The sequence below is a fragment of the Hyla sarda genome, chromosome 9 (genome assembly GCF_029499605.1).
Source record: "Hyla sarda isolate aHylSar1 chromosome 9, aHylSar1.hap1, whole genome shotgun sequence".
Taxonomy (NCBI): Eukaryota; Metazoa; Chordata; class Amphibia; order Anura; family Hylidae; genus Hyla; species Hyla sarda.
The window spans coordinates 85,192,796-85,207,835 of NC_079197.1; the positions used below are offsets into that span (position 1 = coordinate 85,192,796).

General features: G+C 39.2%; 1 protein-coding gene across 3 annotated transcripts in view; it reads right to left on the bottom strand.

Annotated features, from left to right (window-relative positions):
• LOC130290908 (vascular endothelial growth factor receptor kdr-like) overlaps nt 1-15,040 on the bottom strand; it is a 264,735-nt gene that overhangs the window by 158,259 nt on the left and 91,436 nt on the right. For all 3 annotated transcript variants that reach the window (XM_056539116.1, XM_056539117.1, XM_056539118.1), the window contains 4 exons: nt 10,236-10,372; nt 6,485-6,644; nt 1,988-2,108; nt 66-241 (listed from right to left, as the gene is read on the bottom strand). In XM_056539116.1, the coding sequence (XP_056395091.1) occupies nt 66-241; nt 1,988-2,108; nt 6,485-6,644; nt 10,236-10,372 (594 nt within the window). The remainder of the gene's footprint in view (nt 1-65; nt 242-1,987; nt 2,109-6,484; nt 6,645-10,235; nt 10,373-15,040) is intronic.

The following is a 15,040-nucleotide window of genomic DNA, read 5'->3' on the forward strand; positions in this document are numbered from 1 at the left end:
TGTATTAGGGCCGGAGTACCCCTTTAAGAGAGTAGAGGTAGAGTATCCTTAAAGGCAACACTTACCATGGACCTTCACTGTGAAGTTATATTTGTCTTGCAGATTATGTTGACTAATGAAGACCAGTAAAGTGTAAATCCCTGCATCATTCTCCTTTAGATTTCTTATAACCAAGCTGTGCTTTTCTGGGTTGGTTCTGTAACAGGTGCTGTTCTTTTCTATTAGTTTTCCATCCTTGAACCTGTGAAGAAATATTGTGATGTTTGGAATTTATTTTATAGTTGAAAAAAAAATTATAAAATAAACAGTTTCAACAAGCTGCCACTAATACCAAGAGCTTACTGTTTCATCACATGTATTTCTCTGGTGTCTTTTAGGGTCACAGTTTGTCATATTAAATCCTTTCACTTAGTATAATTTGTTGTTCTGTGTATGTTTTCACTAACCCTCTCTTCTCATATTCTTGTCTGGCCAAATCCCAGAGCAGTTGCCTTGCAGCATTGGTGTCCTAGAATAAATTTGCGCCAAGGACAACATCTACAATGAGTTTGTATGTTCTCCCGATGTTTGCATGGGTTTCAATTTGAATGTACAATGCTGTAGAATCTGTGTGTGCTATATAAAGAATTATTATTATTATTATTATTATTATAATAATAAAAAACAATCTCCCTACCCTAGCTTGCATGTTGCTCTCTCTTTATTTAAGTCTATGGGATGCCAGCTTAGACAGTACTGCCCATTCCAGGTCATCTCTTATCAGCCCTACTGGATTTAAGGCAATGCTTTGAAAAGGCCAAAGAAATGTTGCTGTCTAAACCAAGTATACTTCAGTGATAGGTGGCTGGAATAAGGCATCATTTAGGCATTGGTACTGGGGCATCATACTCTCATGCCACTAAAGTATCACCATTGTCACTGTTAGTACCAGGCAATGCTCTATTGGTTTTACACAAGGCACAACTTTCAAGTAGAAGATAAATGAACTATAACACCTATCTTCTGCCTGAATAGTTCACCTTTTGTCTTCATTAATAATTTTGCTCTTTGAATGCACCAATTCCATCTTAGATCTCCAGTTGGTGATTACAATTCCATTATGACTCGATTGGTTGTTGTGCCCACAGCACCATGACTATAGGGGAGCAATATTTGTCTACAAAGATGGGGAGCACCCGCAGAAAATCATCCCCTACATAGGTTGTCACCCTTTTGTAAAGGATTATTTTATGTGGGTGCTCCCCATCTTTGTGCTTTAAAGGATGGTTCATTTTAAAAGTGGGTTATTTTAAATGGGAGGGCTATTTTTGTCAGTATATAGTTTTGGATTAATAAGTGTTTAATATTTATTTTTTTGTGTCAGTCGTTAGTAGGTTTTGTATGTGCTAAGTGAATTGGTACAACTATTGTATTAGCTGGATTGTAGGTTTTGATGATTTTACTTTAGGTTAAACATTTCCACACCATAAGGAAATGGTTTATTTTTATTTTATGGGAAAAGGGATAAAGGGGGTGGGGGGATGTTGGTTGGTTGGGGTTAAAAAAATTTAAAGATTTATTTTACACTTCTTTACTCCTCATAGAGGATTTTTTATTTATCATTAGACTGCAATATACTGTTCATTACTATGTTATAACACAGCACTGATCAGTACTATCTGCAATTTTCTTGTACAGCTTGCTAGGCAGGCTGCACAAGAATATTAACCATCCTGCGTGCCAGAGGAGGGCAAAACACCTTCAGCCACCATGTGAACTCATGGGACCCCCACTGCGGGGGTTTGATGAACCCCTCAAGCTCATCTTAATCTGACATTTTCCCTATAGATGCTGTGATCCGCATTGATCACAGCATCTACAGGGTTGATGGCGGACATCACCATGATCACTGATGTCTGCTATTAGCAGTGAGCCCCTGGCTGATAGCAACCAGGGACTCACGGAAGTTTTAAGCTATTATAACACAGAATGTCACAGAATGACTCACCAGACACTTTGTGGCGGTGGAAATGCTTTAACTTTAACAGACAATTTCAGTTCAATGCCTTCCAATGCTACATGTACCTGAGAGTTTTCAGGTGAACCATTAATTTTCAAGAATGGCTTTTCTATAGAAAACAAAAAGGAAATATTGATTTATATACAATGCACATATTAAATAAAAAAAATCATATATTAACCTGGATTTAGTTTGTATTGCTATATTATTTTAATGTAGAGTAAGATAGATAAAAATGTAACACTATAAAACAAGCCATAGACATTACAACATTATCATCAGTGAGTGGAGGCCATTTTAAACCCTGCCTTAATCCGTCTAGGAACCTTCCAGAACATCCATTCATTGTTACATTTGTACAAGACTGTTTCTCCTAACAGTCCTGAGAAAGACAAGACTTATGGAAGGTGTTGATTCACCTGCTATTTCTCCCTCTATTGTGTTTTCGGTTGCGTGATCTGCACCATAAGAGGATATTAGAGAATTGTTGTGCTGCACTTACTTAAAGTGCTTGTTCAAGAATAGACAAAAAGGGTCTGTCCATTTTCCCAAAAACAGCACCATACCTGTCTAGGGGCTATGTCTGTTATTTAATCTCATCAGCCTATGGACAGACATTGGTGAAAGTGCAAATTTTTTTTCCAGCCATGGACAATCTTTTCAATATACGTGATGCAAGTTGCTATGTAGCTTCATAAACACGTTTGCCAATATTGGTGCACTGCCATAGAATATCTAAAATGCAATATAAATATCTGTGTCCACTTTGAAACTCAGGAGTTTGTAGTTACACCTATGGACCATATATATTAGATTATTAGATGCATATGTCTGCCATTAACTTAGGTACATTTTCTTATTGTATTTGCACCAAATATTTTGTGATCAAACTAAACTTTTAATATTTTGTTCCTTATGTAATTATAAGATACTTTGCTATTTCCGTGCTGTTAAAATTCTCAACCTTTATAGTTTTTTAATGTGATTGAGAAAGTATCCACTAGGTGGCTCTGTTCTGTTCCCTGCACAAGTCAAACTGTTTTTGGTCTTCTCCCGGCCTGACATGGCGAGGCACAGCTCTTGCAGGCTTAGTAATGTTGTGCCTGCTGGGGAACGCCCACTTTCTCCTGCCGGGAGCTCACAAAATGTGAACGAGGAGAAAGGTATGATACAAAGCTTTTTATAGCTCAGAATTTTTTATTTTTAAAGGGCAGGAGGGGTGTTAGTTTAGAAAATATGGTTTGATGACAGGTACTCTTTAAATATATATATATATATATATATATATATATATATATATATATATATATATATAATGCTTAAATATATATAATGTTTATTGAGATACAAAATGGCATAAATAGGTAAATAGGAAAGGTGGTGCAGACAATAAAAGCACAATTTATGTCAATTTTTGTAATAAGCACATTTTTTGGTAACTAGGTACTGTACATTGCAGGGAGGGTATAATTTTCCCAAGAAGAATTTTAATGGAAGAAAAAAAGTAAGTGACAGAATAAAGTCTCTTTTTCTAAAAACAATGTTGTCACTAACCTGAAGTGTTAGTGGAGAAAAGCAGCATGACTGCTGTAGTGTAACAGCCCCTGACTTCACTTTCACATAAACATTTTGGGTGGCAGAATCAAAAGGCAAGTCATTTCATGTTATTGCAGGGATTTTTATCTTCCTTGCAGAATGCCCTTCTGTTTGTTTTATTTTCCTAAATGTATAAAATGGTGGCTACAGATTCCTCCGATATTAGTGAGAGGAATGCAGCCAGTCTGATTATTTGGTTTAGGATGGGCTGTGGTAGATCAATAATGGAATGTAAAACTGTGTTATTATACACTGCTCAAATAAACTAAAGGCAACACTTAAACAACACAATGTAACTCCAAGTCAATCCCACTTCTGTGAAATCACTGTCCACTCAGGAAGCAACACAGATTAACAATCGATTCCCCATGCTGTTGTGCAAATGGAATAGACAACAGGTGGAAATTATAGGCAATTAGCAAGACACCCCCAATAAAGGAGGGGTTCTGCAGGTGGTGACCACAGACCACTTCTCAGTTCCTATGACTTGGCTGATGTTTTGGTCACTTTTGAATGCTGGCGGTGATTTCACTCAAGTGGTAGCGTGAGACGGAGTCTACAACCCACACAAGTGGCTCAGGTAGTGCAGCTCATCCAGGATGGCACATCAATGTGAGCTGTGGCAAGAAATTTTGCTGTGTCTGTCAGCGTAGTGTCCAGAGCATGGAGGCGCAACCAGGAGACAGGCTTGTACATCAGGAGATGTGAAGGAGGCAATAGGAGGTCAACAACCCAGTAGCAGGACCACTACCTCTGCTTTTGTGCAAGGAGGAGCACTGCCAGAGACCTGCAAAATGACCTCCAGCAGGCCACAAATGTGCATGTGTCCACTCAAACGGTCAGAAACAGACTCCATAGGGGTGGTATGAGGGCCCGACGTCCACAGGTCGGGTTGTGCTTACAGCCCAACACCGTGCAGGATGTTTTGCAATTGCCAGAGAACACCAAGATTGGCAAATTTGTCACTGGTGCCCTGTGCTCTTCACAGATTAAAGCAGGTTCACACTGAGCACATGTGACAGACGTGACAGAGTCTGGAGACGCCATGGAAAATGTTCTGCTGCCTGCAATATCCTCCAGCATGACCGGTTTGGCAGTGGGTCAGTAATGGTGTAGGGTGGCATTTCTTTGGGGGGCCACACAGCCCTCCATGCGCTTGCAAGAGGTAGCCTGACTGCAATTAGGTACCGAGATGAGATCCTCAGTCCCCTTGTGAGACCATATGCTGGTGCAGTTGGCCCTGGGTTCCTCCTAATGCAAGACAATGCTAGACCTCATGTGGCTGGAGTGTCAGCAGTTCCTGCAAGAGGAAGGCATTGACGCTATAGACTGACCCGACCTGAATCCGATTGAACACATCTGGGACATGATGTCTCACTCCATCCATCAACGCCACATTGCACCACAGACTGTCCAGGAGTTGGCGGATGCTTTAGTCCAGGTCTGGGAGGAAATGCCTCAGGAGACCATCCCCCACCTCATCAGGAGCATGCCCAGGTCATACGGGCACATGGAGGCCACGTACTCTACTGAGCCTCATTTTGACTTGTTTTAAGGACATTACATCAAAGTTGGATCAGCCTGTAGTGTGGTTTTCCACTTTGATTTTGAGTGTGACACCATATCCAGACCTAGATGGGTTCATAAATTTGATTTCCATTGGTAAATTTTGTGTGATTTTGTTGTCAGCACATTCAGCTATGTAAAGACGAAAGTATTTCAAACTATTAGTTTATTCATTCAGATCTAGGATGTGTTATTTTAGTGTTCCCTTTATTTTTTTGAGCAGTGTACATTCTGCTAATGGAGCAACCACACCACCCACCTTTATATTATCCACAAGGGAAAGAATGTAAAACTATGATTTATATGGTATTTCCCATGTTATTTTCTTCCTTTATTAAGGAAGAAAGGGATTACTACTTATTTTCTTTTAAACCAACTTTAACTATCACCAAATGAGATCACAAATTTTAAATGGCCTTCCTCCTTGGTTGACATGGAGCCTTTTTTCAACCATACTATATAACTTTGTTATAAAAAAAAAAAGGCAAAAACGCTTCTTAGTTCACCACCCAATGTGGCCAAATTTGGAGGACAGACCAATGGATCTTGCAAAGGTGCTGATCGTTAAAGTGGACTGTCATTGCAGCTCTTAAGTGCTGTGATAGCTATTGAGCACGGCACTTAAAAGGGTACTCTGGTGCTTAAACATCTTATCGCCTATGCAAAGGATAGGGGATAAGATGCCTGATCGCGGGGGTCCCGCCGCTGGGGACCCCCGTGATCTTGCACACCGCACCCCGTAAAAATCAGTCCCCGGAGCATGTTCGCTCCTGGTCTGATTACTGTCGATCACAGGGCCGGAGCATTGTGACGTCATGACTCCGCCCAGTGTGACATCACGCTCTGCCCCCTCAATGCAAGCCTATAGAAGGGGGCGTGGCAGCTGTCACGTCCCCCCCCATAGGCTTGCATTGAGGGGGTGGAGCATGACGTCACACAGGGCGGAGCCGTGACGTCACAATGCTCTGGCCCCAAACACGCTCCGGGGACTGATTTTAACAGGGTGCGGAGTACCCCTTTAAGGGGTTAGCAACAGAGAGTGGTGAGAGTTACCCTCCTCGATCATTGACTGTAAGTGCTCAGTTGCAGATAGCAGCCGTCCCTTACAGTTTATGAAGCAAGCGAGAGGTGAGTGGGACCACTGCTCAGAACGTAAATGTAAGAACCAGGACACCAGAAAGTATATTCATGTTCTATGTCCTTAATGGGTTATTATTTTATTCTTTGCTGAGATCATAGGAATCATATTATCATGGATAGAATTTCTCAGTTTTGTAGCCTTTCGTGTAATCAAATGTGTCAGCATAGTACATGAATCCTTACCGTAAACTGTTATCGAAATATTATTGGCAACATTTGGAAAGTTGGCATCCATGCAAAAGTAAATTCCACTGTGCTTCTTTGTCACATTTTTTATTTCCAGAATTCTGTCTCCCATGTAGCCACTTCCTGTATCATATATTTTTTTCACAGAGTTCAGAACCTGAGGAGAATATTTTCAGGTTACGACCTTAAATCCTGAACCTTAATAACTAATGTTTTTAAACAAATATTGTAGTAAAGTCTAATACAATCCAATATTGTAAAGTAATAGATTGGACTAACTAACATCTCCAGTGTGCATGAATCACGAACTACACTTTGGTATTAGTTATCACTCATTTTTGTACTATAACTACTTTATGTAACCATTTAAGAAGAAGCCTTGGAGTGAAACGTTGGGTGTTGGAGGCCTGCACACTGTACTTTGTTGTCACCACTTGGTAATCATTGCGTTATATATTTATATTCACATATCTGTACTTCTCTCCTCCTTGGTATCGACTTGTTTACATACCACCTGGATGCACTATATTACTGTTGCTGCTATGTTATTGGTATTTAGTGTTGGTTGGTTTACATACAACCTTGATACACTTTATTAATGCTGCTGTTATGTTACTTATTCTTTTTACAAGGGAATAGCAATTATGTCTGGCATGCCCTTGATATATGTATCACATGCCGTTTAGTTATGTGCAGAGCCCAATTTCTGTCAGATTCCACCTGTAGCACTTTCCATTTTATGTGATTTTACCTTTTGGTCTTGTGCATTGTTTTTGCATTTAGGTCAATAAAGTACTGTTTTACCATTGATCTCTGTATACTAATGTTTCGTTTGTGAAAAAATATTTCATGTACAGGCTCCAAGTCAAGTATTAACAACTGATGCCCGGAACCTTAATATGATCTCCAGATCAGCAACATGCAGTTAAAAACAACCTGTGGGGCCCCGATTCTGAAGAGAAAGGAATTCCGGCACCAGCGACTTAGATGCAAAAAAGGATTTAATGATAATACAGCATGTATTATACACACGTTTCAAGATGCGTTTCGGCAATAATAGCCTTTCTCAATTGTACGATTGAGAAAGGCCATTATTGCCGAAACGCTTCTTGTAACGTGTGTATAATACATGCTGTATTATCATTAAAGGGGTATTCCAGGAAAAAAAACTTTTTTATATATATCAACTGGCTCCAGAAAGTTAAACAGATTTGTAAATTACTTCTATTAAAAATCTTAATCCTTTCAGTACTTATGAGCTTCTGAAGTTAAGGTTGTTCTTTTTTGTCTAAGTGCTCTCTGATGACACCTGTCTCGGAAAATGCCCAGTTTAGAAGAGGTTTGCTATGGGGATTTGCTTCTAAACTGGGCGTTTCCCGAGACAGGTGTCATCAGAGAGGATTTAGACAGAAAAGAACAACCTTAACTTCAGAAGCTCATAAGTACTGAAAGGATTAAGATTTTTTAATAGAAGTAATTTACAAATCTGTTTAAATTTGATATATTAAAAAAAAATGTTTTTTCCTGGAATACCCCTTTAAATCATTTTTTGCATCTAAGTCGCTGGTGCCGGAATTCCTTTTTTTTTAACCATTGGATCTATATGATTCACGAGCACGGTGCACCTGATCCTGGTGCCGTCCTCCTCTACACAGACCCTTTCTGAAGAGGACTGGAACAAGTCCTAAAGTTATCCTGATGCCCTGCACATATACTCTGTGCACAGGATGTATTGTCTTTTTACACAGAATTGGAGTGAAGGAATTAGCGCAAGGTGTGAGGTTGCAGGAATTTTATGCATGTTTTGTAAGTTGAAAGATTTTTATAATGGGTTATTGGCCCTTTACATGATGTATATCAGGTAACAATACTGACAACTCCTCTCATCTGTATTTTGGGTTATATCAGAAGAAATAACCACTAATTAATATTTTAAATTAGCAATTTCCAAGATTCTGTCCCAAGCCAATAAGATGACTGTGTTCTATTGACTTAACCCCTTAACCCCTCTTTATCCTCCATACCTGAACTTCTACATAAGCATTTTGGTCAGCATGTGGTCTTCATTTAGGGTGTATTTTAGAGTGAAGTGAGGCTAAATCAGGAACAACTTTTGATTTGCACCATTTTTCACAATTTAGGCAAAAATATTGACAAAATTAAGCAACAAAGTTAGGACCAACCAATTGACCAAAATAATATCTGTGAACCCAGCATACGCCTACATATCAACACTATCATCAGTCATATGTACAAATCTAAAGAAAAAGGATAAGTGCAGCTCACAATTAATACACTGATCCGAGGTTGAATTGGGTAGGCACCTATACCCTAGGTGCGAGGGGAAAAAGTTCAGTAGAAAAAATGTTTACCCAAAACCTCAAGGAGAGTGTATAAAATATTTATAATGAATGGAACAGACCGTGCTTCAATTAACAGTGGTATTTATTATAATAACACATTAATTATAAAAATTGAAGTAATATTAAGAAGATCCCCTCGCAGGGCCCTATGGGGGGATCAGATAATAAGATAAAATACACTAAAATAATTACTGATGCCTCTAATGTGCGTTCATATAGCAGATTACGTGTAAAAATATCTAGCAATATATGGTTCACTGTAAAGGTATAAATGTCACTTAGTATGAAGTAACGTATCACAAAACTGTTCTTTCAATAAAGATGAATGACAATTATTGTGAATGGCAGTTGTTATAAAGCAATGTTGCAGTATTGTCCTTCTGATATGAAAGTGTATCAGGTTTGCGGTGTCCTCTGAAGGTAGAAATTTTAAAAGTTCCAGCAGAGTAAATAGAAAGTCTGCGGACTATGAGTGCCGATATTTGTCTGCGCTGGGAGGCGCTGACTAAAGATGTTGACGGTGATGGTAGCATCTGGTCCGGACTGCACCGGACCTGTTGTTTAAGCTGCCCGTCTGTGTGCACAGGATTATAGAAGCGCTTTAAGAGTAAGGATTATGCGCTCACTGATGCACTCCAGTGTCTTGGCCTCGTGAAGTTGGCGTGTGGCGTCACTGAGAGCTCTGCTGGAACAATGGCCTGACCGGAGTGGAGATGGAACAGGAGCCGTAAGTGTTAGCCGCATAAATCCTCCGAGAGATAATAGATTAGAACTGCAACTGCCAAGTGGAAAACTGCTGGAACTTTTAAAATTTCTGCCCTCAGAGGACACCGCAATCCTGATACACTTTTATATCAGAAGGACAATACTGCAACATTGCTTTATAACAACTGCCATTCACAATAATTGTCATTCATCTTTATTGAAAGAACAGTTTTGTGATACATTACTTCATACTAAGTGACATTCATACCTTTACAGTGAACCATATATTGCTAGATATTTTTACACGTTATCTGCTATATGAACGCACATTAGAGGCATCAGTAATTATTTTAGTGCATTTTATCTTATTATCTGATCCCCCCATAGGGCCCTGCGAGGGGATCTTCTTAATATTACTTACATTTTTATAATTAATGTGTTATTATAATAAATACCACTGTTAATTGAAGCACGGTCTGTTCCATTCATTATAAATATTTTTTACACTCTCCTTGAGGTTTTGGGTAAACATTTTTTCATATGTACAAATCTGCAGTAAATATGCGACATATCAGTCCGGTGTGAACATATATTTTACATATATTATACATATATTAGGCTGGTTTACTAATCATAAATAGGAACACAAGGAGTTCAGTTCAGTTTCATGATGATTTTACCTTTTTATCATGTACCCAATCCAAAATCACCCTGGAATTATAGGGGGCTTCTCCAGTGCAGGTTAAATGAAGTGTTTCCCCAGCTAACAGAGTGGTCCTCTCTGCTTCCACATTGGTAATTTCTGTCTTACTTTGAACTGCAATAAAATAGAGTTTGTTATGTAGAGGAAGAGAAATCATTGAGTGAACTTTTTTAAGCACTCTGTATCTTACTATACATGAGTGGTAGCGCTCACCATGTATTAGAATATATGTTAAAGTGGTCATTACAAAGGAAGCAATAGCAATTTTGTATATTTGTTTCCTTGATGATGACTTTTTAGGTGGAAAAGGCTATTTATGTTTTTTATCAAATATAATCTTTATTATTTATAATTCATATCAGCTTTCATTTTTATGTTATAGGACATTATTCTAATAATAGTCTCCCAAAATAAAAACAGATCATTAACATTTTGTGCTTTAGATACAGTATTTCATATTCCTTCAACTGTCCCTCTCATACATTTTCTGAACCCTCAAGAATGTCTGTTCTTAGATGCCAGGAATCCTTTTATAGTAATTCTTATTAAAGCATGGGCAGTTATATTTATCTCATTTGTTTCTACAAGTCTCTATTTAAAATGTCATTCATATATTGTCTACTCTAAAAATCACATGGGGGAACATTTATCAAGTATTTAGAGCCTTTTTTTTTGCTTTCAAATGTCACACATTTTTTTATTTGACTTTTGTAGGTAAGCAAAAAGTTACAAACAGCCTTACCTAAGCAAATTTCAGTTTTCACTTTGCAGTGGTCAGGTATTTATGATATGCAAAAGTGGCACGTAGGCAAAAAAAAAAGTCGGAAACCCCCCTTCAAAAACTCACAAGTCTGCTCCAGGTCTGACAAATTAAAAAAGTATCACCGCTCATCATCCCACCCGCCACTCATCTCTCCCCTGCCGCGATGGGGGGGATAGATGAGCGGCAGGGGCCGAAAGATGAGCGGCGGTGGGGGGGGGGGGAGATGAGCGGCGGCGGGGAGATGAGGGGCCAGGGCTGCGGGTTAGTACATTTAGGGGTAAAAAGTGGTAAAAAAATTTAATAAACATATAGGCCTTGGTAGTACCACAAATGTAAACACTACCACTAAAATTTATATTAATCATAAATCACAACTGGAAGTACACTATTAGTGAGAACAGGGTAGCAAAAATATAATTATGCAGGAACCAGAGATTATCTCATATAACAATCAAATAATTCACAGAATGATAGTAGTTAAATCAAATCCTAATAAAGTGCATAGTGCATACTAGTATAAAGATAGAACGACAAGCTTATAGTAACAGCAGGTACACAGGTCCTGGAATCTATTGCAAATACACAAGTCTTACCAATATGTGTACAGACCCCAACATATGCTTCACTCGGACTATGGAGCTTCCTTAGGGGGGCGTCCAAAGGATAGGAGATTAGATGTCTGATCGTGGGGGATCCCGCCAATGGGGACCTCCACGATCTCTGCTGCAGCACTCCAGACATCCGATGCGGTGCACAGAGCAAACTTCGCTCTGTGACGGATGACTGGCAATGCAGGGCGGAGGCTCATGATGTCAAGGTCCCGCCCCGCTTGTGACGTTATGCCCATGCCCCCTCAATGCAAGTTTTCCACTGGAGTAACCCTTTAAGGACACATCCAACTTTATTTTTGCGTTATAGTTTTTCCTTCCTTGCCTTCCAAAATCCATAACTCTTTTACATTTCCTTTGTAATCACTTTTGGCATCACTCATTTTACCATAAAATGGGGGGGGGGGAGTATTTTTCACGCTGTACACTTTACAGTAAATATGATTGAAATGATACCCATGGTTACATACATTTCTATTATTGTACTGCTTTTAAAAAATCTCAAACTTTTTTTTTTTACAAAATCAGTACGTATCAAATTGCCCAATTTTGACCACCTCTAACTTTCTCATTTTTGGGCACCATGATCTTTAGTTTTCTTTAGTACCACTTCTGTGTATATCTGACTTTTTGATCGATTTTTATAAAACATTTTTGCAATATGATGTGACCAAAAAGCAGAAATGTTGTAAATTTTTATTTTTTACGTTTATGCCGTTCACCATAGGGGATCAATAACATTATATTTTTATAGCTCGGATATTTACGCATGCGGCGATACCAAATATGTTTATTATTTATCATTTTTTACACTTTTTTTATTAAAATGAGAAAAGAGGAGATTTAAATCTTTATTGGGGAAGGAGCTTTTTCACTTTTTTAAAACTTAAAATTATTGTTTATCATTTTTACACTTTTTTTTATTAAAATGGGGAAAGAGGAGATTAAAATCTTTATTGGGGGAGGAGCTTTTTCACTTTTTTTTTTAAACTAATTTTTTAAAAATTTATTTTACACTTTTAGTCCCCATAGGAGACTGTACCAAAGCAATCATCAGATTGTTAATACTATTCAGTATAAAGGTTAGATTTGTTTGAAGTAATATTTCATGAGAACCCCTGCCAAACATAGACAACATTTAGCTACTTTGATCATTAGCTTTTGTTACTAAAAAAGTGGAGAAAAATATTTCTTTAACCTGTACTTTTGTATACCACAGACAGCTATGAATACCTGTCTGAGAATGACTCTTTTTGTAGTTTTTCTGCCAATGGCTAAGGATGTTTTACAATCTATTTCTGATTCGATAATTCAGTATAACTCATGGAAAAAGGTAAAATTCTCTAGAAGAGAAATGTTATTTCTTATATTATACACTGCTCAAAAATAATTAAAGGGAACACTTGAACAACACAATGTAACTCCAAGTCAATCACACTTCTGTGCAATCACTGTCCACCGAGGAAGCAACACTGATTGACAATCAATTTCACATGCTGTTGTGCAAATGGAACAGACAACAGGTGGAAATTATAGGCAATTAGCAAGACACCCGCAATAATGGAATGGTTCTGCAAGTGGTGACCACAGACCATTTCTCAGTTCCTATGCTTCCTGGCTGATGTTTTGGTCACTTTTGAATGCTGGTGTTGCTTTCACTCTAGTGGTAGCATGAGACGGAGTCTACAACCCACACAAGTGACTAAGGTAGTGCAGCTCATCCAAGATGGCACATCAATGCGAGCTGTGGCAAGAAGGTTTGCTTTGTCTGTCAGCGTAGTGTCCAGAGCATGGAGGCGCTACCAGGAGACAGGTCAGTACATCAAGAGACGTGGAGGAGGCCGTAGGAGGGCAACAACCCAGCAGCAGGACCACTACCTCTGCCTTTGTGCTAGGAGGAGCAGGGGGAGCACTGCCAGAGCCCTGCAAAATTACCTCCAGCAGGCCACAAATGTGCATGTGTCCACTCAAATGGTCATAAACAGACTCCATGAGGGTGGTATGAGGACCCAACGTCCACAGGTGGGGTTGTGCTTACAGCCCAAACCCATGCAGGACATTTGGCATTTGCCAGAGAACACCAAGATTGGCAAATTCACCACTGGTGCCCTGTGCTCTTCACAGATTAAAGCAGGTTCATACTGAGCACATGTGACAGACGTGACAGAGTCTGTAGACACCATGGAAAACGTTCTGCTGCCTGAAGCATCCTTCAGCATGACCGGTTTAGTGATGGGTCAGTAGTGGTGTAGGGTGGCATATCTTTGGGGGCTGCTCAGCCCTCTGTGTGCTTGCCAGAGGTAACCTGACTGCCATTAGGTACCGAGATGAGATCCTCAGACCCCTTGTGAGACCATATATTGGTGCGGTTGGCCCTGGGTTCCTCCTAATGCAAGACAATGCTAGATCTCATGTGGCTGGAGTGTGTCAGCAGTTCCTGCAAGAGGAAGGCATTGATGCTATGGACTGGTCCACCCGTTCACCAGACCTGAATCTGATTGAGCACATCTGGGACATCATGTCTCACTCCATCCACCAACGCCACGTTGCACCACAGAATGTCCAGGAGTTGGCGGATGGCCGCCACCTCATCAGAAGCATGCCCAGGCATTGTAGGGAGGTCATACGGGCACATGGAGGCCACATACTCTACTGAGCCTCATTTTGACTTGTTTTAAGGACATTACATCAAAGTTGGATCAGCCTGTAGTGTAGTTTTCCACTTTGATTTTGAGTTTGACTCCATATCCAGACCTCCATGGGTTGATAAATTTGGGTTGATACTGGAATACTAAAAATTAAGTAAAACAATAAAACAGTTAGAGCACATAGAATAGGGCAATGGGATAAGGTCAAGAACATTGCATGCTAAAACCCTAATGAAGTGCTTAAAGGGGTACTCCGGTGTAAAGCTTTTTCTTTTTTTTTCAACTGGTGCCAGAAAATTAAACAGATTTGTAAATTACTTCTATTAAAAAATCTTAATCCTTCCAGTACTTATTAGCTGCTGAATACTACAGAGGAAATTATTTTCTTTTTGGAACACAGTGCTCTCTGCTGACATCATGACCACAGTGCTCTCTGCTGACATCTCTGTCCATTTTAGGAACTGTCCAGAGCAGCATATGTTTTCTGTGGGAATTTTCTCTTACTCTGGACAGTTCTTAAAATGGAGAGAGGTGTCAGCAGAGAGCACTATGGTCATGATGTCAGCACAGAGCTCTTTGTTCCAAAAAGAAAATAATTTCCTCTGTAGTATTCAGCAGCTAATAAGTACTGGAAGGATTAAGATTTTTTAATAGAAGTAATTTACAAATCTGTTTAACTTTCTGGCACCAGTTTAGTTAAAACCTAGTATCACGTTTACCCTCTATTTCCTTACTTGTCATTTATATTATTAGGAGTTTGGCG